The sequence below is a fragment of the Lissotriton vulgaris genome, chromosome 5 (genome assembly GCF_964263255.1).
Source record: "Lissotriton vulgaris chromosome 5, aLisVul1.2, whole genome shotgun sequence".
In the NCBI taxonomy this organism is placed as follows: Eukaryota; Metazoa; Chordata; class Amphibia; order Caudata; family Salamandridae; genus Lissotriton; species Lissotriton vulgaris.
The window spans coordinates 106,959,430-106,985,276 of record NC_141693.1 but is presented as its reverse complement, the minus strand read 5'-3'; the positions used below and the strand labels follow the sequence as shown (position 1 = coordinate 106,985,276).

General features: G+C 45.4%; 1 protein-coding gene across 2 annotated transcripts in view; it reads left to right on the top strand.

Moving 5' to 3' along the window:
- The first annotated feature begins 6,633 nt into the window (after positions 1–6,633).
- LOC147710307 (uncharacterized) overlaps positions 6,634–25,847 on the top strand; it is a 43,691-nt gene continuing 24,477 nt past the window's right edge. Inside the window, exons 1-2 of one of the 2 annotated variants that reach the window (XM_086919977.1) lie at positions 6,634–7,277; positions 13,671–15,209. In XM_086919977.1, the coding sequence (XP_086776103.1) occupies positions 6,746–7,277; positions 13,671–15,209 (2,071 nt within the window). In that variant the 5' untranslated portion in view covers positions 6,634–6,745. Of the gene's footprint in view, positions 7,278–13,670; positions 15,210–25,847 lie in introns of those variants that run through there. The other variant, XM_086919975.1, reaches the window with a different exon arrangement.

Sequence of the window (25,847 nt, the reverse complement as noted above, 5' to 3'; positions counted from 1 at the left end):
TGTCGGAGCAACATTATGAGATGATTTCCAGATATGGGGGGGCTTATCCTGCTTCTTTGTCTGCCACGGGGAAATAAGAGTTAAAGAGAGGGGGTTATGGTCGCTGTCGGTAGAAACAATAACCTCCATGTCATTATGGAGAGGCCAAAGATTGTAGTTCAACATGATAAAATCAATTCTGGAGGTGTGGCCAGTCCTGTTGTAAGTATGAGCGCCTTCAGGATCCGAATTGGAACGACCATTCGTCGAACGCAAATTGTGCTCCATGCAAAGTGCATTTATGTCTATCGCACTTTGCGTCCATTTTGGGATTGGATCAAGAGTCAATATCGGAATTCCTCTTTTTGTGTCCTCGTCGAAGGATTCCAAAATGTCCTCCTTTGCCAATGGCTCGAAACAGCAGTTGAAATCGCCTGCAAGGAGAACATAGGAGTCAATTTTGCAAGCAGTCAGGTCATTACTTAGGCCTGTCGATGGTAGGTTTGATGACCCATTCCTAGCGCCTCTCAGGTAGAGGTTAAAAACCTCTAAAATCCTCCCACCTTCGCAGTGGATTGAAATTCTCTGTAGGTCAGGAGATTTAGTGGGCCTAGAACTTACTTTCAGGCCCAAAGCAATGCTGACCCATATTAAAAGGCCTCCCGATGGTCGGCCCTTAGATCCACTTTGCTGAAGAGCTGGAACAAAGTAGGTTGCGAAGCCTACCCTATGTTTTGGTTCCTGTGACCATGTTTCTTGCAGGATACAGATGTTATAAGGCTCAAGAAACGCATTCCATTCTGGGTTATCGAGGTTGCGGACAAGCCCTGCCACATTCCAGCTTAAAATCTTTAGCACTGGCGCCTCTATAGAAGAATAAACAGCGGAGTGGGCAGGTTCGAATGTGGAGACCACAGCTCTGCAGGAAAACTATCTAAGGGCTCGTTTTGAAGGATGTTAGAGGTCGTAGTATCCTCCAACGCATGGTTTGGCGCTAGCATGGCTTGTGTAGGAGGCAGAGGAGAAGTATGAAGGGGAACCAACTGGACCTTCCTACTACCTGGGCAAGAATCACCTGGGGTCAGATCGACTGGAACGACCTTGCTCATAGTCCTCGGTCCACCCTCCCGAGATGGGCTGCATGATGTTCTAGCCAGGTCAGGAGGGAGGTCGATGACTAGGGCATCCCTACCACCACAAGGAGAAACGGGGGGGCCTTCAGCTTCCAGGTCCCTGGGGAGTCAATCTACTTCCTCCAGGCCTCCAAATCTATTTGAAGTGGGGAACCCGTTCCAGTTTGGGTAGGGATCCACACGATTGTTAGGGCGGCTTCTCCTAGCTTGGTGGTTAACAAGTGACCAGTTGTTTAATTGGTTATATGTAGGGCGTGGAGGATAGAAAAAGGACAATGGCCTGGGGATGACAGATGATCCTTCACTACAGGGCCACGAGCATATATGCTGTGCTGCGTGAGGGTCGTCAAATGTTACAACTATACAATCCCCAGGGTTGCTCTTTCTCGTTTGACCTACCCATGGGGTTCTACGTACCATCAAGACTCTACTTCTATGGCCATTGGGAATTGGTCTATTGACATTAAGCCAATGCATTATTTTATTTTTCAAGGACCAATGATTCTCATATTGGTCGTTACCAATCTGAGGAACACCCGTTAGGACAACCACAAAGTCATTGGCCTCAGGTGGGAGGTCAATGTAGCCCCCTCTAAAGTTGCTCTTGACTGGGGGATCCTGAGTAGGCTGGTAGCCCTTGTCGCCAGAATGATTTTTGGGGATGGCTCCAGGTTTGGGATTTGCAGGGTGGTGTGAAGGGGCGCGTTTAGAGGCCTTGGGGTTTGTACCAGTTAAAATTTGATCCACAGGCACTGTCCTTGGTTTGGGGACCGGGCGAGTGGTAGGGATGATAGGGAGAGGTTGAGGGGCTTGTGGTGTTGAAACTAGAGGTGATATAATAGTGTCTGGATCAACCTTATTCTCAAGACTTCTCAGGCCGAGAGTGGCAAGAGCAATAATACTCTTTTCCATTTCAAGTAAATTATTTTCGATCCTTGAGAGTCTGAGGTCTAGAGGGGAGAGGAGTTTTTTTAGAGTTTCCCACACTAGATCAATGAATTCTCTATCGTTGTTGGCCAAACCATCTACCCGCGGGCCCTCATCTTCAGAAATCAAGGTGACCTGCTCAGGGGCTGACTTGATGGTTAACCCCCCCCCCCCCCTCCATTACAGGCTGTACCACAGGAACCTGTACACCCTGAGTGGTGCTGACTACGCCATCTATTCCTGCTAAATCATGAGACACCGTAATCTTTGCCTTCTTCCGCGAATAAGCGGAGCGAGAACGGTGTTTCCGTTTAGGTAGGATTGCGCCAGGGGTATTAAATGTCATCGGAGATGGAAATTTAGCGCTTGCATTCTGGGTGCAAGAAGTGGCGGGTACACCCACTTCGATTAGTTTAGGTAGTTGGACGGGAGGTGGAATAAGAGTCAGAGGGGGCGGGGTCGGATGGACCTCAACCTTTGTGACAACACACCTGGGAATGGTAGTTCGCTCTGGGGTGATAGCTGCAGCTATGGGGCCTAGGGAAGATTTTTTGGAAGTGGCAATAATTTCCGACAGCCTTCTAGCGGCACCCTGGCTTGGAGTTTCGATATTTCCTGATCTATAGCGATGTTAGTGCGGGTAATGAAGTCGTCCATAGGGCCACTAATCGGGTGGCCACTTTTGGAGGCTTTGCTCCTAGTCATCCTAGAGCTCATGCCTTAAGGAAATGGAGAAAAGTAGTAACACTGGGAGAGGGAGGGAGAAGGGGTCGCGGTAGTTTGTAGTCCTGGATTGGGGTTGGAGATGGTATGCGGGGAGAAAGAGGAGTTGCCAGTCCAGTCCGCTCAGTCCTCGAACGGCCCGCTCTTTGCCCGGTCTTCGCCCGCTTCTTCGTCCGCGCGCGTCCCGCGTTCGCGTTCTGGGCGGAGCTGAAATAGCGGAGGAGAGGAGGGGGCGGGAAGAGGAACCAGGTGCGCGCGGTGGACGGCGCAAGCACTTCTGGTCCTCACAGTCCCGCTCCCTGTGCTGGTGGCCTTTGTCTCTCTCCCTCGGGGTTGGCAACCGAGCCGATTGCTCCCAGGTCACAGTGAAGGGTTACTGGAGGGCTCCGTGAATGTGGAAGTCCCAGGTATGGCCGCAGGCAAAGTCCGCAGTCTCACTCCTTACACGAGCGGCACCCGCGCCAGCGGGGGCCGCGAGGAGTATTTCTGCCCACAGGAAGGTCCCAGGTATGGCCGCAGGCAAAGTCCGCAGTCTCACTCCTTACACGAGCGGCAGCTTTCAAAGCTTTCCCCAAGCAGCCGAGCATCCGAGTTCACCGCTGCACCGAAATTCAGCGTGTGGTTTTCAAAGCTTTCCCCAAGCAGCCAAGCATCCGAGTTCACCGCTGCACCGAAATTCAGCGTGTGATTTTCAAAGCTTTCAAAGCTTTCCCCAAGCAGCCGAGCATCCGAGTTCACCGCTGCACCGAAATTCAGCGTGTGGTTTTTCATGCAGCTCAGTATATATGCTTCGGCGTCACCGTCACCGTCCCCCGTAACTTTTCTCCAGCACTCCCCCATTGAATATGGCATTTATGAGGAACCAACAGAAAAGGACAGTACATTACACCATTCCAGTTGTAAGCCACAGAACATGGAGTAAACTATGCAACACTTAGAATAGATTCTGACAACTGAAAAGAGATTGATAGAAACAACAATTACATTAATAAAAAAAAGCTATATGTTTAAAACCTTACACACGGCCAAATATAAGGTCATGAAAATATCAAGGGAAGAAGTATTCAAAGCAACAAAAAAAATATTAAGCATCCATCATATCATATGGAAGGCAGTCATGTAAGAATAACAGAGCAGCAAAGAAGCCCTGGAATATCATAGTAGTTGATCAAAAAGTACGTTTGCTGAATCAACATGAAACAGTTTATCTCTTTAAGAATTTAACATATTGGTACATGCAAGATCAAGTTGAAACATAACATTAAAACAATATACTACTACTTGTGAAACTGAAAGAGTGATGTCTCTTTTAAAAATCCCCTGTGGTCATAATTCCCGAACTCCAAGCCCCCGGGCCAAGGATATAAGATACTGTTTTGTACACACAGAGTTGCCACCGAGCCCATCCAGATGCTGCACCAAGGTGTGGTCAGAGCGGGTCTCAACAGGCAAGATTGCGGTGGCAGTACCGCTAAGTTGTTGTTTAATGACCAGAGGTCTCCGGCAGTATGCTTGGGCCTGTGATCGCCTCACCGAGGGCTCCCAGCTCAGGACGTCTCTGGCCAGAAGAAATGAAAGGCAGCAGGGAGATGAAGGCAGGGAGGCACTCAGACACCCATCTGTGGGGGCCGCCGGGTACCAGACAGAGTTCAGGCAGAGCTCGAGGGAGCCCTGGGCCAAGGGCACCCAGGGAGGCCACCGACGGTGGCGTCCATGTGCTGTCTTCAGTAATTGGCCCACATTAGGCCTGCTAGGAGGTGCAGAGTTACAGGGCGCCGCCTTTATCTTAGCCTGCCGAAAAGGGGGCCCAGGCTTCTGCCGAGTCTAGAGAATGCTGGCCCAGGTGTCGCTGTGTGTTTCTCAGGGGTGAACCCAGTAGCCTGAAACACCCTCCCCATCCTCCTATGGTAGACCGAGGACCTGCTAACCTTCAGGAGACTACTTAAGACCTGGCTATTCGATCAGTAGCAGCTTCTTCACCCACCCCCAGCGCCTTGAGACCCTCATGAGTGAGTAGTGTGCTTTACACGTGTTCTGATTGATTGATTGATTGATTGTGCGGTGCGTTGTGTGTAGGGGACAGGCTCCCCGTCGGTCTTGTCCTCAGCCAGCAGCCAATGCTTATTGCCGGTCTCTCCAGGTGCCTGGGAACCGCAGAAATTGTATATCTTGGGGGTTGCCCCAGGAGGCTGTGGGGTGGGTTGCAGGTAGGGAGGAGGCCCTACGCCGATCCCGACCCAGAAGGCCCCTCCCCTGCAGTAAGCCTCAGATGGCAGCCCCCCTATATCGCTGTCCTTTGTGATGGGGAAGGGGTTGGCTCAGTGATGGCGTTGCCCTCAGTCCCTTGCTGTGTGTTTCAAAGGCTTACGCGGTTCCGAAGATACTGCTGGTTGAAGCGTTGAGGGGGTGGGGGGGGCCGAAATGGGGAGTGTTAAGCTGGGAGAATCAGGCCTTTGCAACTGTCTGCAGCATGCACGTAGATCTCTCACCGCCAGAGCCCCAGGTCCTGGCACAAGCCCCTTCCCAGCTCTTGGCCCCGATGCACCTGACCGCACCGCAAGTTCCCTCCAGCAGTCCGAGCCGGAAGCATGGGAGACCACGCGTCAGCGTGGATGTGGTTCTCATCGAAAGGCAGGACTCCTGCAGATCTCAATGCGTGTGCTTGGACTGCGCCTCTGTCGTCCTCTGGATGTGCAGCACCGACCGTGCTGGGAGCCTCCCCCCTCTGGGATGCAGGCGTCCGCACACCTGACCACACCACAAGATATATCCAGCGGTCCAAGCCAAAACCACTGGAGACTGCGCTTCAAAGCCGATGCGTGCTGCCACTTGATCCTCCCTCTCTTGGGAGTCTTCAAACCGGCAAGGCAGCTCCGCCTCAGCGACCATCCTGGTGCCTAGCAGTGCGTCCTCGATGTAGGCCGCAGAGTCCCACGGGCCCACAGTACTGCTGCGTTTCTCTGCTTGGGCCCAGTCCTTCCCTCGGGCGCTTTCCCCATCCCCGTCAGTCCGTGGCCCCCCCCGCCAGAAAGAGTGCCTTAGAAGGTGCTTTGAATGGGGCAGGGATGGAGCGACAACAGAGCACATCTGCTCACTCCGCCATCTTGGCTACGCCCTTCCATAGTCTCTTTTTAAGCGTTCAACCAGTGACATCACACTGAATGCCTAACTTCAACGAGGAGTCGTCATTCAATCAACTAGTCCTCTGAAGGGAGTATCCTATATAGAGGTGTACATATCTTCTACGTGGATCTTAAAAAATGTAGAAACAAATTATTCCAGTGAAGGTGTGCATATGATGGGAAGGCGCATGTCGATTATGTTATGTTGTTATGTTATCAGCGTTTCTATATCACGCTAGTCATCTTTGAGGGTATCCGAGAGCTCTGTAGCCAGTGTGTGAGGCCATCCCTCAATGGCTTGCTCAAAAGGAAAGGTCTTCAGCTACTTGCAAAGGGGATGAGAAGGAAGGGTGTTCTAGGCTTTAGGAGCCTTTGTGTATGTGTACAAGTAGTAGGAAGGTTGGGAAAATGAATGCAGCTATTCATCTACGCTGGGCCTGTGTTGTGTAGCGCTTTTTAGGTGGGAGTAGTTCATTAGTAGCAGTTTATTTTTTATGTTTATGAATTTTCTCCTGTCAATTGCCTATTCTTCAGATTCTCTTTTCTGTTGCAGTCCTACCTGGTTTGTCAAACTCAACAGAGGCGATCATTCTGCTCAATGGAGGCCTCAGTGCCATACCCCCAGAAGCCTTGCAGAACTTCTCGAAGCTTCGTTGGCTTTATATCAATGGGTGCCTGGTGTCTTCGCTTGAAAACAGAACCTTTGTCACAGGGGAGGGGAACAGCTTGCAAGAACTGGATCTGAATAACAATCGCCTGCAAAGCTGCACGGTGGATATCTTGGCGTTTGCAGGCCTTGCAAGGCTTGAGAAACTTATCCTGACAAACAATGCACTCGATGCTTTGAAGGCATCGTGGTTCATGGATATGACATTTCTCACAAAACTCAACATGTCGGCAAATACGATCAACTATATCCCCCCTAGAACGTTTGAGAGCTTGACAGCCCTGGATCATCTCGACTTGGCCGACAATCGCATCCAGTATTTACACACCGGCACTTTCTTTGGACTAAATTCCTTGACGGAACTTAATGTTTCAAGGAATCTCATTCTCTTCATCGATGAACACACGTTTGATCCTTTGAAGACCTTGCGAGTACTTCGGCTGGATGGAAATAGCCTGATTACCTTAACAGCCCTGCCAGAATTGGTAGGGTATGTGTATCTTCATCAAAATCCATGGGAATGCAACTGCAAATTTTTTAATCTTGTGGTGTTACTGAAAGAAAAAATTGTGGATGTGTCTAGTGTCCTTTGTGATATGCCAGCAAATTTGAAAGGAGAGCAAGTGTTCCATGTAGGTCCAGACATATGCATCAATGCAACAATGCCACCGGGATATTTACAACAGGAAAGATTGACAAGTTATGATCCACTTTACAGCTTCCTTGGTAATGACATTCTTGATTTTTTTGGTACCTTTTATGAATGTATCTCTTTTTGTGATGATAGGATACTCATTTTGCACTTATTATATTTGTGAATAACTCTGCTGCTTAAAGTATGACAAAGGAAACTGCATTGACTCCCATAATGTGTACACATTTTGGGCCACAAAGATTTTTCTGTGACACCCTTGGCAACTTCTAGCTTCAATCTAAATGAACCCAGTGTAGTGGATGAGAAGTGGACTGAAAAATAACAGTCAATTTAAAATGTGTGAGATTTGTGTAGAAAGGGGTGGCATGCATGAACAATTGAAAGGGAAGCACTTTTTTCAAAATTTCCTTTACCTTTTTCCTGGATATATAGTTCATAAATTTAGTGACCATACTTTTGGAAATATATGACTGCTGTAGATTACCTGGAGTACCTATAGCATTCAATTTGAAATCCTTACAAGTCATCATTGTACCCCCAATGTAAGCTTAGGATAGCCTGACAGAGACAGTAAGCACTCCTATGCTGGCATACTTAAAGACTGACAATAACCATGGCGCCGATTGTGTTATACTTTCAGAAGGTTGGTAGAGATAGAGGTGGTTAAAAGTTCTACATAAAAAAAGAACTTCATGTTAAGTTTAACTCCTTCGAATCTCATGACGAGCTCAGTTCGTCATGACCTTTAGAACGCTCTCACGCTGGGCTAATTCCCCTGCTGTGCGAACGTTCTAAAGAAACCGGTGTGGTCATGACGAGCACAGCGTGTCATGAGCACACGACCACCGTGGCTCATGACGAGCTGACTTCGTCATGAGCACAGGGGCGCTGTGCGCGCCCTCCGCCCCCCAGCACAGCATGGGAATTTGCCCAGCTGCGAAGGGGTTAATATTGCATTTTAGGGCTCCCTGTTAAGAACCATAGTTCCTTTCTTAAGATGTTCTAAGTGTTACCTTAGCATTAGGTTTGTAGAAGGGGCTAATAATTCTTTCAGCTGCACTCCAAAACATTATCTACAGAAAGACAAAAGTATGTAATAAGTAGGGGCATATCTACATGCCCCTATCGCCACCACAACATAACTTTCCACAAGGTTGATGTAGCGATAGGGACTTTGCTTTATTTACAAGGAAATGTTAAGCCACTTAACATGGCTTAGCACTGCATTGTAAAAAAAGGCACCCTTTCACGCTATACTTAGCGTGAAAGGGGAGGGCAATGGGTGTTTCTCTCGGCGTTCCACCTCAGCACTCATTGATTTTGACGCTGCCCCATATTTACAAAGGCGGCATAAATAGGTATCACCAAAATTAAGACCAGGGAAAACCTGGACTTAACAGGGTGCAACGTGGAGAAATATTTAATTTCTCCTCGTTTTTGCTGTTTCCAGGTGTGCTGCGTTGTGCAGCACACACGGAAACAGCAAAATGAAAATGATTGTTTGTGCGCAGGAAGGTGTCCCTTCCTCCACGTAAACAATAATTCAAAAAATGGAGTTTTGCAACTTCTATGTGTGCTGCATTAAGGAGCATAATAGAAGTTACAAAACACCATTTAAAGATTGTTTATGTGCAGCAAGGGACACATTCCTGCACATAAACAATCACTCCCCTCAACGCAGACACCCTTGCACTATGGTGCAAGGGTGCCTGCGTTGGCGGTAGGCAGCTAAATTTAGCATCAGCACCATATTCTTGTAAATATGGTGCTGCCCTGCGTTTCTAAAGTGACGGAGTGTGTCGTTAGCCTTCTTGGCTTAACAACACTCTTCGCCACTTTCCTTGTAAATATGCCCCGTAATTTCTTCATCATCTCTAAGGTATCACACAATACAGCATCTAGGAGAGTCCCTGGCGAAGCTACAGAAGAACTCCATCAGCTGCATGCACTGTTTGAGAACATGAGGGACCTCCACAGTCCAACCTCTTTCCTACCCACAGCTGTCTCACATGGAAACTGTTCCAATAAGTATTTCACCCCCAAGCTGAGGAAAGGATACCTGGCAACCTGGAACCATACTACACAAATTCCCCCAATGGACGTGTGAGTCTGCTTTGTGCTCTAACTGCTCCTCTGGAAAACGTTGTTATTACAGCTTCTTTTTTATGGCTCATTCAGAACACATGTAGCGTCAGTGCAATCTCAAGAGAACATTGCCTGCTCTGCATGGCTCCAAGCAAACGTGGAAACATTTCCTTCTGTGCCATATTATAGAAGGGGCTGTCATGCAGTCCCCTGCCTGCGTGCAATGAAGAAGGGTTCCCCTTGAAAGAGGGGGGTCTCACGAACGACCCAGTATTACCCTTGCAGGCAGCTGCAGTCACCCAATGCAGGAGGATCTTTGTCCCCCTTTGCAGTGCAGACCGGTTGCATCCTGAAAAGTACAAAGCAGATCGACTGCTTTAAATGGCTGGTTTAGCTTTAACCGATGCTCTGCGCATATGGCAGGGGCAAGTTTCCAGCTGTGCTGGGGCAGTGATACAGAGCCTGATGTACTCATTTTGTAGGCAGTGCAGTGGGGCAATCGAGGGTTGGATGTATTTTTTTTTATTTCATTTTATTGAAACCAGAGGAAATAGAACAACAAAATATTAAACCATTTAGATCATAGTTAATAATGAAGTTCATATTAAGGGATAGGAAATACAATGGTTATAATAAACACTTTATACAAGAGGGTAAAAAGAGGGAAGAAGGAAAAGAGGGGCAGGGGAAAATAATATAACTATCATCATAAAAAGATTTAAGGAAACATGGATTCTGAAATTAAACATTGCATGCAAATAAATATTCAATAAAGATATGATTATGTAATTATGTATGTGTGAGACATAGTAACATCGTAAGATTTTTAAGTAAAAGACAACAAGGCATGTTCATGGCGGTTTATGGACATCATCTGATGTATTCACAACATTAGCATTATAATTATTTAAAGAAGAAATATGTAGTGAGTGGAAGCCACAATAAATCTCTTTCAATTGCTAGAGAGATAGGGGTGACATAATCGATATCGAGTTAGCATATGACGTTCCACCAGACTCTATAACTGACTTTGTCTGCATGTTTCCAATTTGAAGTTATTAAATGTAAGGTTATAGCTAATAATAAATATATCAACTTAAAATGTGATGGTGATTTAGGCCAATAAGGGGACAGGGAACCTAGGAAAATATTTGATAGGGAAAAGGGAAAATTGATTTTAAAAATGTTGTTGATTTGAGACCAAATCGATTGCCAGAATTTATAGATACTGGGGCAGTCAAATAGCATGTGTTTTAAATCAGCATTTGAGCAGGGACAGAACCAGCAAATAGATGGAACATTAGGGGAAAAGGAAGCTAATGTTGCTGGAGAATATAATAATCACTGATAAACATAATAAAGAGTCTGGGTAGTATTAGCTGCCCTAAGGTTTTGTGAATCTTTAACCTTTATTTATCCCATATAGAAACAGGCCAGCATTGTGATAATTCCTTTTCCCATGGAGTTCAGTCTTTGACTTCAGCCTTTCTGAAGGTAATAGTAATCATTTGTAGATAGAAGATGCAGAAGGGGAATTGTCTAATAAGGGAAATATTGTAGAACATGTTATAGGAAGATTAGGGAGAGATGAGAGTGTTATAAGATATTGTTGGAGATAAGGGAGTAGGAGATCATATTGTTTTTTAAAAGAATTAGGAAGAGCACAATGAGACTGGAGATCAGCAAAAGATAAAGGTTTATTATTTAGCAGAAGTTAAGAGATCCATAGCAGACCTTTGGTTCTCCATGATTTCCAATAGAAAGTACGATTTTTGATGTGCAATAGATTATAATGCTAAATGGGATGTTGAGATACAGAAGTAAAGGAAGGATAAGAAGATGGTAGGAGAGGAGTTAAAAGTTTACGAGTATGAGAAATAATAGAAGAACGTAAAGAGAAGGTATTAGTAGTGAAGGCAAGAGTCTCTTGAAAGTCTAAAGAGGAAGTGAAGAATTTTTCAATGGACAACGGGGATGTGTAAGGGAATTAGAAGAAAGCCATCTGGAAGCTTGTTTTAGGGAGAAAGCATAATGATGAGATTTAAAGTCAGGGAACTTAAGTCCTCCATTAAGTTTAGGTCGGATGTATTTTTATCACACATTGCAGTGCGTTGCGTAATGGGGATAAAAGCTCCAACACCATATCTATAAAGATTAGCTGCTGATGCTTTGATTCAATGGCTGGCACTCTAGAAAGGTTGCCTTGTGCAATTCACAGCCTCATACCAAATTGACTGTGCGCCATCAAGCATTGGGTTTGTACAGGAGGCATGCCGTTCTACTAAATACTAATCATTTTCCCTAGTCAAACTCAGAAGAATTAGATGTGTGCTGTGCACTGCAACACATATGCAATGTCTGGGTTTTTTGGGGAAATTCACACATATCCCTTTGTTAACTCCTGCTTCAAAGGAGTGCCATTGTTTGATCCAACGCCAGGTCCGGCTATCCTAGTAGATAAGACTTGTGTGAAAACATGTGGGTGTTTGCTCTCCAATTAAATAATATCCAAGGAATTCCCCCTTGACACAAAATGATGTAACGGTGCAAACTGCTTTTGTACTCAGAAAGGGGCACCTTTGCTGTGCAAAATACTTTTTTGCACTGGAAAATAATACCAATTGATCGCTTTGTGTCACTGTGTCACTTTGTAGAAGTGCAAAACCATAGTAAATATGGGTTCAAATTTGCTGCACTGAATTATGCAATGGAAAAAGCACAAGACAGAGCCAAATCTATTAGGATTAGTATGCTGCTACTTTTATCCCCTGTGCTGACACTCTAAGTAGGGTAAAGTGCGTGACGCAAACCCTGCATCAAGGCGAAGAGGCGAGAGTAAACTGTCTGGCATGGGAATTCTACTGTACAGTATAAAGTTCTATTAACAGACAGATTTCAAAAGGCTCTGGTACATTGGATGTGTGCTGTTCACGTCATGGGTTTTTTAGCATCTGTTTGAAGGAGGTGTTCGTTTTTGATGCAAAGCTCGATCTGGCTATTTCAGTAGATTGGGCTTCACTGTCAAAACGATTGGGTGTTTGCGCTAATCTGCCCGAGTAGCGCTATAGCAATGCCGCCTTGAGCCAAAGTGTCAGAAAACAGCACACAACGCTTTCTGTGCTCTGTAAAGGGTACCTTTCCAGCATAAAATATCTTTTGTACTGGAGAGTAAATACCAATGTGTTGCTTGCATCAACTTTGCTTCAGGTTTAAGGATCCTTTGTCTCAACAGTGAAACGTCAACCCAATTAAGCTTAATCAAATTTCTTATTTCTCTAAATTACGGAAAGTGCTGAAAACATATAGTCTATCTTGTGATTGTGTGGCCCAAATGGCCGAATACTGTTCTGGTGACAGCTGCACTTTAAGAATAAATACATTAAATAATAAATTCATTTGTTTCAATTTGAGACACAACTCAACTAAAGGTAGTAACAGATGAGCATGGGCAAGGGGATTATTGGAGTTATCTGGTCACAGGTAGTTAAAACTAACTCCAGCCAATGCAGTGAATATGTCCCATCTCAGAAGCCTTTACTGATCAACCACACTCATTCTCTGGGACAGGACCACTCTAGCCCTTCAGCTCACATCCTAAAATAGAGAGGGACAAATGCCTTTTGCAAACTTGTACAAGATAATAGTGATCAAACCATCCTAAGTGTAAAAAATATTTCTGAATGCTTTTGTAGAGTGCTATATGTTACTATTCAATGGAATGGGATAGGGTACAAGGAGGTGCAAGGGAACTAAAGGTTAGCACAAATGGTACTTTTGCCATTGAGTCACAGGTTTGAAGAATGTATGGCATAGCTGACATATTTGTAGGAAAAGAGTAGACTAGAGTACAAAAGACATAGATCACTCAGTAAGGGATACCTAAATAATTTGAGAACTCTTTGTGCTAGATACAAGGCGAGGTACCGTCATAATATGATTTTGAGCATGGGCTGTTTAATGTAACCTAAATATACAATAATTTCTTGATCAATAACAAAGCACTATTTCTATGGTGAGTATAAAAAGATGACAAGATACAGGTGATGCTCGACAAAAATATGATAGAGACAACTTAGCCTATTATCAATAAAATTCTCAAAGCACAACTCCTTGTTTGGCATTAAGCTGGAGTACTTGCTGGAGGTGGAAATAGTAGGGTGTTCCTGAATGAGCCTTTTTATCAGCCATAATCAAGCTTTTTGTAGAAAATATCCACGTATTTAGAAATCTCTAGAGTTTAATTTTGCACCAGTTACATCATGTATACACCTCTATTCTAAGCATAATATATGTTTTTTAAGGATTTTCTTATATTTTGTATGTGTAATCTCGATGCATAAAACTGCCATCCCTGATCATCATTTTTCTCTCTCCCACAGGTGGTCTTCTCTGTGCTTTAATAATCTGCCTGATTATCTATTTCATCACAAAGCGTAGCAAGCAAAGCAGGACACCCAACCCAGGAGACCAGAGAAGTAATAAGATACACAGTTCGCCGACAGGGGCGGTCCAAGAGAACCCAATCAAAATAGGAGCTACCCCTGAGTTAACCCAAAGTTATCTAAGTTCTGAAGTAAGCCAACCATTGTCCACTGTACTGCAAACCAAATCCTTTGGAAAACCTCAATGTCACCTTTCATGGCACCCCTCGGGTGGCGTGAGCAAAAATATCCATGCAGTGTCACATATGGAGAGTCCTATAATGGTTTCAGCTGTAGACAATACAAAGAAAAGAACCATGGAAACAAGCAAGGATAACTCAGAAGCAGTTCAGGAAAATGGTGGTACAGACCTTGGTGGGAATCACTTTTTAGACACTGTGGTAAATAGAATGAGTGAGAGTTCTACAAGGACAGAGGGTCTCACCAAAAGTTTTACAGCTCCAAACTTGCTTTTTGACAACCAGAAGCAACTAAGGCTCAACCCTTTGCAGATCGTTCAAGCCTTTGAAGAGTGTAGAGGACGCTTGCATTTTAAACCTAAGGACCCTCAATCCTGCATTACACAAAATGAGAAATCTTCCACTGATGACGCACAATTATACGTTGTGCAAGGTTTGAAACCTATACATTGTGAGACACAGTCCTTGAGTCAAGAAGGTGTGCAACCTTCCCTATTTGAACCAATGTTCTATAAAGTGCAAGGATCAGAATATACCCAAGAAGACCTCAAATGCTTTAGTGTACAGCATCTTGAACCTACCTGTGATGACACACATTTCTATAGTAGACATGTTGCTCAACCTATGCATGATGATGCCAAACCCCATATTACTCAAGATCTACAACTTACCAATGAAGACCCAGAATCCTACACTCAACCAGTTCTGCATTCTATCCTCAATGGACCAAAGGTCTGCAGTACGCAAGGTCTACAACCTTCTCATGATGACTCAAAATGTTTCAGTCAACAAACTCTGCACCTGACTCCACATGACCCAAAATGCTATGTTGGTCAAGGTCTGCAAACTGGTGGTGAAGAAACAACATTGTACACTGCACAAGACCTGCGCTCTACTCGCAACCCAAAATACTGCAGCGAACCAGACCTGCATTCTAACCCCAAAGATTCAAAATGCTACGTTCAACCAGATTTCTCATCTTCATCTGCACAACCAAAATGCTACAATGCAAATGGATTGTGTCCAAAACAAAAAAATGAGAAAAACTGTACACAAGATGCTCTTTCTGCCACCATGGATGCTGAAAGTCTTAACACGCTAAACTGTAGTTCTACGATTAAGGGCCTTCAGGTTGCAGTAATGCTTTCTTCTGAAGGGAGGTTGGACTGTTTACACTTACCTAATTTACTTCCTAAAACTGACCAGCTTCATTCAAAGAGAGACCAAGAGTTGCCTGCAGAACTTTTTCAACATGAGAATTTAGATCATACTGCTGATGACAAAAACATGGAATCTGGTAAGTTAAAAATGTCAATCTCTATCCACAGCAATTCAACCACTCATGGTTCATTGATATCAAGCTCACTCCTTCCAAAAATGTATCAGAGACATGTTTGTGATGACGTATTGCCAGTCTCTGAGACTTGCATTTAGCTTGGTGAATAATTTACCTTTGATGGAGTAGGAGGAACAGTGTATCCATAAATATCAGATTTCTTGATTCATCCCATATCCTAGGAACAAGTCACTGGCTGAAAAAAGTGATATAATAGAGATACGAATGGACTTGTGAGGAAGTCACTGGTTGAATAGAGTGATAGAAAACTATATGCTCAAGACCTGATAACTAGTTAGACTCCCAAGTTGAGATGCTGCTCCGATTGATCATGACTGATCTGGTGCTCCTGCATCTGGTTTACCTGCGTGCAGTAGCGGCTCGTGGAGGGAGTGCTGCGAGGCGTTTGGGTGGGGCGGCGGAGGAGCATGGTGGGGAGTAGTAAACTACGGCATACGGCCGAACAGAGGTAAGTAAACAAATAAATAAATAAACAAATTGCATTGCACGCGCTACATTGCCAAATGCGATGCAGCGTGTGCAACTAAATTCCTTTTATTTATTTATTTCTTTACTTACCTTCGTTCGGCCGTATTCCGTAGTTTACTACCCCCCACCCTGCTCCTCCCACGCCCCTCCTCACCGCCCCGCAGCAATCCCTCCACGAGCTGCTACTGCCTGCGTGTTGCAACACCAGACCCGACCATATCAGCTGGTAATTGCAGAAGCTCAAAGCGCAATGAGGCTTTGGCGAACCTCAACCCCCACTCTACCCTAAAATTTTTGTCTGGCAATAGGGGACCATTCATTGCTCCCTGACAAAACTAATTTTCCCCATCCTTCTCCTACCCTCCCACTTCCATTCAAACCTTCCCCATACAGAAGCCTCTTCATACATTTGCCACCTGCTCTGAACATGTGGTCAATGAATGCATTTAAACCCCTTTGAAAAGAGAATCCTGTGGGTGGTAATTCTGCTTCTGCACAATTACATAGACGTTTTAAAGCAAGGGCGAAGTAGGCTCTGGTCCAGGGCCCCAGCATTTTAGGGCCCCCCTGAGAGAGCCAGCTCTGTTCTGCAGAGTCTTGTCATGACGACCATTAATAGTTCTCAAACAGACCTTTTTCCTTTAATTTATTTTTAATGTGTCTGATGTGTGAGAGTCTATTGTAGACATTTTGCGAGAAATGTTGTGTTTATGTTTCATGCAACCTCCATATAAAAAAAGTTTGTTTTAAATCAGAACAGGATCCCACATATGAGAAATGTGAGTGTCAAAGAGATTATTTACAGTAATGTTAGTGAGCTGTTTTTGTGATGCAATCTTGAAATCAAATATCACAATCCCTGAATATTAGATGTAAACACATTTAGAATGTGTTCGAGTGTGCCTGTGCACTCTCAGTGACCTGGCCAAAAAGGGCATGAAAGAGCTGAGAAAGCTGTTCCCAAAACGGAGCCTCCAAAATACGTTTTTGGTCAAGGACCCCCACTAAATGCTTAAGATTTCCCTGGCACAATATTCCCCAGTCCGAGAGGTTTAACTCATAATTGCCCAGTACTGGTGTTATTTTACTGTACAGAACCATTAATTACATGAGTGGAGTTCATAATCAAGGCCCTAATGTGCTCGGTCAGACCTTCCACAGCTCCAAATCTAGTCAGTCACATTAAGATCCTTGCCAGATAGATAATGTTTTTGGTTTCTGGTCCACACTTTTAGGCATTTTTGTCCAAATCAAGTTTAACTTGCAGTAGGTGCAAGTAAATACATGAAAACGCAAGCACAGCACAAAACACTTAAAGACAACGGTAAAAATTAGGCCAATTAAAAATGATTACCTACAAAGTAACTAAAAGCTCATGAGTGAAAATAGCAGCAAACTTGATAAAAAGTATGTAAAAGCAATGATCTAATATATTATTTGATTTAGTGTTAGAGTCCTAAAATATTGTTTATTGTAGGGGAGATCTCAGTGTCTGATGGTTAAGTTAGTTCAGAAAGCTTCTGCATGTCTCATGGGGCCAAGTTGGCATCATATGAAGAGTTTGCTGACTGGCAAATGTCTCCTTTGGATTGGGAAATAATAGTGAAGCTCAGTTTAACCACATGCCTGTGGCGGTTGGACTCTTGGGAGGCTGAGGCACTGAAAATTTACAAATGTTCAAAGAGACACAAGATGGTCTTCCATTCCATGGTCCTGGGGCTATTAAAACAGGTGATCACACTGAAATAGAAATAGTGCATCACCCCTCAGCAGTGTATCTTGGAGACATGGCATAGGCTTTTGGCCGTGGGCAGAGGTGATGGCCATACACAGAGAAGAGGCCAGAGGTCTTAGTTTTTGCCTGAGGGCTCTGATATGGGACCAGTTGCTGTCCCAGTTTAAGGACCCTCAGGAGAATAATGCCTCATTCTCATGACCTCTCCCCTCTAGATCTGCCCCTCTCAAATTGGCTGTAAATGGTCGTGTGGTGCACAGGAGGTTCGAGCTCGCCCTTTATCCTCCTTTAGCAGTGACCTCAAAAGCCCCCCCTTACTTCTCATTTCTCCTCCCATGCCGCAGGCCCTATCGTGTGGAATAGGTTCCATTGCACAATCCCCTGGTGTTCTCAATCTATCCTTGTTAATGAACCATTAGTCCTTCATGAGTTGCGAGGGGTGCCACCAGTCTCTCTCAGTCCCTGACCTTCCCTTCCCAGTTTGCCTAGAGTTCCCTTACAATTTGACAAATTTAAAGGCACACCAACTGTTTTAACATATCCTAAGCAGAGTACCTAATACTTCTCCTTTATTTCTACTATGAGGTCATATTCTGCCACCAGGAGACTTTGTAATCATGTTTCACTCAGTTACACCCTGCTTGCCATTCCTGTGGCGAAAAATGCACCACAGAGTATTAGAAAAAAGAATCTACTAAGAACAGTCTACACTCTCTGTAACATGTGTCCAAAAAGATACTATTTGTTTAAAATAACCAGGGTGTGACGGTACTAAAGATCATATCATATTACCTGCAGCTTTTATACTGTGGTGAAAACTTTTCAGGCAACCCATCTTCTGGAGCAAAACAAGCACATGTACATGGGTTAGTACCTGGTGCACACAGTCTTCTATGTTATGTAGAAATATTCATGCTGAAATGATTCTGTCTAATACCTCAAAGCCACCTACAATACTTAGATTGTAGTACGTAGAATCTATGCCTCTTTTGAAACTTTTTCTGCTGAGCCAAAAAACTTGTGTGGGACATGGTGAACAGAAGTTGTCAGCTGTTACCTACACACAGACTTACTCTTCAATACAAAGATTTATAACGTGTTCCATACATCCACACACCTATGATGCATTAGGAGCACATACATTTTGTAAACACTTACACCCACTAGCTGGTCGCAGGCTGTACAATATTAGGTAGAAACGTAATATGGTAGTTACCCTCCACTATGTAAACTATAAAACAAAGTAACACACCCTTTAGATGATGTCATCAGTGATGTCATCAATGATGTCATTTGAGATGTCATAAGTGATGTTATAATGGATGTCATAGAACATGACATGAGTGATGTAATATGTGAGGTCATAAGCAAAGCGTAATGGGGAAGCAAGTAATAATTAACTAGTTAATTTATGTGGATTTTTGTTTCCAAAACGTGAATGTTGTCATTGTCATATTCACCTAAATATAAAGTTACTTTAACCTTTGTTTCTTCCAGTGAATATATATATATCTATATATCTATATATATATATATATATATATATATATATATATATATATAGATATATCCGTAACTCCAATCCACCTCCTGCCGCTCCGCTTCACTCCGGGTGCCTCCTCAACGCGCGGTGGAGCGCGTAATATATTAACAACACACAGTTTCCATCCGTGAAACTGCTCCGCAAATAAGGACACTCCAGCCCAGTTTCTTGCTTGTTAACTGTGTGTGTGCGCAGGAAATAAACTTTAAAGCAGAGATCGAGAAACTGGGCTGGAGTGTCCTTATTTGCGGAGCAGTTTCACGGATGGAAACTGTGTGTTGTTAATATATAGATATATATATATATATTCACTTAAAAAAAACATAGGTTTCAGGCCTTATATAGTTAGGAATTAGCATTTAAAAAACCATTGAAATTTCTCCTATATATTTAGTTGTACAAACTATATTTCGCGCATCCGCAATCCACTGCTGATGATGTCACATATTACATCATTCATGACATGGTCAGTGACATCACTGATGACATCTCAAATGACATCACTGATGACATCACTGATGACATCTCATTTGGCATCACTGATCACATCACTGATGATATCATTCATGTGATAATACGATGCGCCTCCTCACACTCTATTGTAACCTTTGATACACTCACTGTTAAATACAGACTACCATTCTTGAAACCATTGACACACCAATACCAGTTACTACATACGCACTCACTGATTCCTAGGTCTACACACACATTCACTCATTCATCCATAGAATCACTCATACATACAGTCACTCATCAATACAACACTATCATATGCACTCATACACCTATACAGACACTCACACACTGCCACTCATCCATGGAGTTACTCACACACCTAGTCAGTCATGCAAAGAATCAATCACACTTCCATTTCCTCAACTATACAGTTATACACACAACACCTTACTTATTCAAGCATATACTAACACATACTTACTCAATTATACAATCACTGATACAAGTACACAATGATCCATACAGCCACTCACACATTTACTGGCTCTCATGTATAGTCATTTATATTTGCCAACTCCCACATGCACTGTGTTTTACATATGTACTTACTTGGACATGTAGCACTGAGATATCCATTCACTCACCAACACACCCATGCACACAGTCAACCGCCCATATAGCTGTTTCAACATGCACTCTTGAAATCATAGACCTAGTGAATCAACTGCTCACACATCTATGCACAGAGTCACACACCTCCCAGCCACCCACACACACACTCAGTCTCCCATTCAAATACTTGGGCAACCAATCAATTGCGGGGTACGTGCATGGTACGCGTACGGTGCGCGTACGCGTACGGTGCGCGTACCCTACGATTTTTTCGAATTTTTTCTTTTTTTTTTGCCCCCCTGAGAAGGGCTAGAGAGTTGGGGGGTCTCTACCCTGCCCCCTTTTCGTGTTTTCCACTCTTGTTTTGGGCTCTCTTGTGCCTCAGATCTCCTGAAAAACAAGATGGTGGCCAACACTTCCTGGTTTGGACAGTTTGGAATGTTGACAGTCGACTGCCAGCCAATCAGAAACTCGCTCACGCACGTAAGGGTACAAGCACGTACGCGTACGGTACGCGTACCGTACGCGTACGGTGTGCGTACGGTGAGCGCATATAGATATATAATTTGCTCAAATTCAATTTTCTCAACAACTACTGTAGGGATTTTCACCAAAAATAGAAAAGGCACTACTGCATGCCGTTCCCTACCATTTTGCCAAGTTTGGTGTAATTCCGTTCAGCCGTTCGGGCTGTAGACGTGTCTGAAGGTCCCATAGAAAATGCCATTTGAAAAATTTCAAATAAAATTTTCTCAAGAACTACTGGAGGGATTTTCACCAAACGTAGCTAAGGCACATCTGCATACCAGGCCCTACCATTTTGCCAAGTTTGGTGTAATTCCATTCAGCCATTCGGGCTGTAGCCGTGTCTAAAAGTCCCTATGGAAATGAACATGGGGAAAACACATTTTGGGACCCCCCTTTCGGCCCCTGCTTGACGAATCCCCTCTAAACTTTCAGGGAAGGAGCGGAGCGGAGCTGGCCAAAATTCTTGAAAATTACACACAGATTCCTCAATCGGCGCCAAAATTCTATTCTATTCTAATATATTATATTATATATTTATTTATTTTCAAAAATCCAAAAGTTACAGGGATGTTAAAGTTAAGTTCAGGTTTAACTTACATGAAACCATAAAAATTCAGCAGTTATAGTTATGGTTAGCTGAAGTAACTAGCGTCCTAAGGGGATGCCATGTACAGTTTTCTCCTCAATAATTTCAATGCAAATGTTACAGTGATAATATCAATGATGTTATCAGTGATATTATACAGTGCCTGGCCACTAAGTTACCTTAGGGCATGAGTTATAGTTACTTCAGCTAACTTAACTATAGCTGCTTAATTTCTATGGTTTTGTGCGAGTAAATTCCGAACTTAACTATAACGTCCCTGTAACCTTTGTTTTTTTAAGTGGATTTATATGCATTTTTAAATCCTATGTCCTAACTGTAACGTCCCTGTAAACTTTGTTTTTCAGTGAGTTCTATGTTTTAAAAAAATGTTAAGTAATTATAATTACTTTCCGTAATCCAACCATTGCCGCTCACAGCTTTTAGCCATGCACCACAGGGGTCGGTCGCAGGGCTTGACCTATGGATAGGACCTGCGGCCAACTCCCTATAAGCACTGCACCATGCACATCCTTTGGCCATTCATGGCGGGGGTTGGCTGCAGATCCTGGCTTTGCAGGCAGGCCCTGCGGTCCACCCCTAATAAACACCCAACGTACGCCATGCATGGCCTTCAGCCGTGTGTGGCGAGGTTGACCGCAGGACCTAGCCTGCAGCCAACACCCCATCAAACAGTCTTGCCAGAGAAAAGAAAAGAGGGCAGAGTAGAAATACCCTGACACTCTAGCCTTGGTGCTGGATTTCCCCTGGGACCCAGCCCTGGCATAAAAGCTTTTTTAGATTGTATTTTTGGCTAAAATGTGCGGCGGATCTGCAAATTCGCTGCAAATATTTAAAAAAGAAAAACAGACCCCAAGTGGACCAGGTTCCGTGGCATGCACAAAGATAAATGGAGGGTGCACGCCAGGCCTTTCTCCTGAGGAGCAAGACCTCTGACCTCCTGGTCGGGGAAACTGCTCTCCCCTTAAGCAGGTCCGTCGTTGCGCCACTGCACCCAGCTCCTCTCTGGTTGCAGGTAGTAGTTCAAGGCCCTCCTCCATCCGCAGGCTCCTGCCTGCGCCTCATTCCTGGTGGTCAAATGGGAGAGCATTGCTTTTCTGCTTGTCCGCTCTGTCAGCCTTCTGTAGGTTTCTGCTTTGTCTGTCTGCTTTTGTCTGTCTGCCCATGCCACGTTTGTGCACTTTCTGCCTTTTTGTCTACTTGTCTCCTTTCTGCCTTTTTTCAGTTTCCTGTTTGCCGTTTTTCACTCCCTTTCCTACTGCAGCTGCCCTGCGGCCCCTCCCCCTGCCTGTTCCTGCTCCCGCCTCCCAGCTGCTCTCCCTCCCCCTTGCCCCTACTTATTGGCGGCCACTGCGCGACAGGGTGAGCAAGACCTCTGACCTCCTGGTCAGGGAAACTGCTCTCCCTGTGCACAGCTCTGTCATTGCACCACTGCCCAAAGCACCTCTCTGGTTGCAGGTAGGTGATCAAGACCTTCCTCCACCCGCAGGCTCCTGCCTGCGCCTCATCCCTGGTGGTCCGGTGGGAGAGCCTTGCTCTTCTACTGGTCATTTCTTCTGGTCATTTCTTCCAGACTTCTGTAGTTTTCTGCCTTATCTGTCTGCCTTTGTCTATTTAACCCCTGTCTTTGTTCCCTGTTTGTGCACTTTCTGCATTTTTTGTGCCTTTTTGTCTGTCTGTTCTCTTTTGTTCTCATTTGCCTTTTTGTCTCTCTATCTCATTTGTGCCTTTTATCTATTTCTTCTTTTCTGCCTTTTAGTCTATTTGGCTCCTTTGTTCCTTTATCACTTTCTTGTTTGACGTTTTTCACTCCCTTTCCCACTGCTGCTGCCCCTGCGGACCCTCCCCCTACCTGTTCCCACTCCTTCCTCCCAGCTGCTCTCCCTCCATCCGACCCATACTTAATATCAGCTGCTGCGCGACTGGCTAAGCAAGACCTCTGACCTCCTGGTCAGGGAAACAGCTCTCTCCGCGCACAGCTCCGATGTTGCGCTGCTGCCCCCAGCATCTCTCTGGTTGCAGGTAGGTGTTTGAGGCCCTCCTCCACCCACAGGCTCCTGCATGTGCCTCGTCCCTGGTGGTCCAGTGGGAAAGCCTTGCTGTTCTGCTGGTCCACTCTGCCAGCCTTCTGTAGTTTTCTGCCTTGTCTGCCTGCCTTTGTCAGTCTGTCCCCTGTCTTTGCGCCCCATTTGTGCATTTTCTGCCTTACTCTATTTGTTCACTTTTGTTCTCTTTTGCCTTTTTGTCTTTTTATCTCGTTTGTGCCTTTTTGTCTATTTCTTCTCTTTTGCCTTTTTGTCTATTTGTCTCCTTTGTGCCTTTTTTACTTTCCAGTTTGCCGTTTTTCACTCCCATGCCCGCAGCTGCTGCCCTCATGGCCCTTCCACCCCGGCCTGCTCCTGCTGCCGCCTCCCAGCTGCTCTCCCTCCGCTACCCCTACTTAATGGCGGGCGTAGTGCGGCTGTGCCAAAGTCAAGCCCGTTGGTGCCTGTGCCTGACCCGACCACGACCAGCACCAGGGTCCCTGGTCCTCCAACCCCCCACCACTACGATTCAGCAACCCTACACGCGCACAACCCCGGAAGAAACAACAATTGCCAGCTGTTGATGCCGAACACCACCCAAGGCCAGTTCTCCTGCGTACACTTCTGCTGCACTATCACTCAACCCAGGCCCGTACAGCTACCACCAACCCACCGTATACCAGCGAACCCAACCTTCTGAGCTGCATCCTCCTCAACATACTCTACCTACACAGACATGCAGTAGAAATCTGGGACCTCAACACCGTCTTGCCTGACGTCGCCTACCTTACAGAGACCTGGACCAGCGCCAGCTCCATACCCGACATCACAACCGCCATCCCCGATGGGTACAAGATCCAGAGGAAGGACCGCCCAACCACCCTGGAGGTGGACTTGACATCATACACAAAAACTCCCTCCGACTCACTACAGCCAACACCAATGACTCCTCGTCCCTCATTGAACACCTCCATTTCCAGATCCAGATCAACCCCAGAACAACTCACCTACAGACCTCCTGGACTGCGCCCCATGTTCACCACTACCACCAGAGACTTCATCGCACCCCATGCTCTCGCATCTGCAGACTAGGTACTTCTCGGAGATCTGATTTTCCATCTCGACATACTCAGTGACTAAAAATCCACCTCCCTCCTGGACAAACGCGCCAACATCGGACTGAGATTGCTCAACACTACCCCAACCACAAGGCAGGACACACCCTCGACCCCATCTTCGCAGGAGGACACAGCATTCGCTCCAGTCACACCAAGCAACCCCTCTGGATAGACCACCACTGCGAAGACATCTCCTTCTCGAAACCCACTGCATACAATCCTACACCATTCCCCCATGCAGGAACTGGAGCAAGATCACTGAAGAGCACCACCACTCCTTCCTCAACTGCGCTCCTCCTTCCACCACAACCAACACCAATTCTGTGGGCAACGAACTCCACAGATGGATCACTGACTGCGCAAACACACTTGCCCCTCCAGAACGCCAACAGACAACTCTACACGAAAGCTACCTGGTTCACCTCACCACCAAATGCACGTGCTGACGACTCGGGAAAGCGTGGAAAAGCAACAAAATCCCTGAAGCACGCACCGCCTACAAGACCGCCATGACAGAACACTACCAACTCATCAGAACCACCAAGAAAAATTTCATCCAGGACAGAATACTTTTCAACTCATGCAACTCTAAGGAAGTCTTCAACATTATACAAGAATTCACCAAACCCCCCAAGCAAATCCTCTGATGTCCCTCCCTCCCAGGACCTCTGCAACAAACTCAGCTCCTACTTCCATCACAAGATCAGGACTCTCTACGTACGACAACTTCAACGAGCAGAACCTAGGCACCACACTACACCTACAACCGGCAACCCCACTGAACCTACCATCACTGCCTAGACCCCTGTCACCACAGAATACACAGATAAGACCATGAGAAGCATACACTCAGGAGCCCCCACTGACTCCTGCCTGCCGTACATCTTCCACAGATCCCCCTCCGCTATAGCACCCAAACTACGACGTACCATCGACTGCACCCTCGAAACTTGCCCTTCCCCGACGACTGGAAAAGCGCAGAAGTCAAGTCCCTTGTCAAGAAGCCCTCCACAGACCCGAAAGACCTCAAGAACTACAGACCCATCTCGCACCTCCCCTTCGTAGCCATAGTCACCGAGAAGATCGTCAACAGTCAGCTCACAAACTTCATAGAATCCAACTCGATCCTCAACTCTTTCCAATTCGGATTCCGCAGCAACCACAGCACCGAGACCACCCTCCTAGCCACGACGGATGACATCTGCACCGTCCTTAACCAAGACCACATGGCTGCCCTCATCCTACTAGACCTCTCAGCAGCTGTGGACACTGTCTCCCACCGCACACTAACAGCCAGACTCCATGACGCCGGTATTCAGGAAACTGCCCATGACTGGATCCACTCCTTCCTCACTGTCCCAACTCAAAGAATCAGACTCCCGCCCTTCCTCTCCGAACCCACAGAGATCAGCTACGAAGTACCCCAAGGATCCTCACTCAGCCCCACACTCCTCAATATCTAAATGCCCCCCTCGCCACCATTGCCA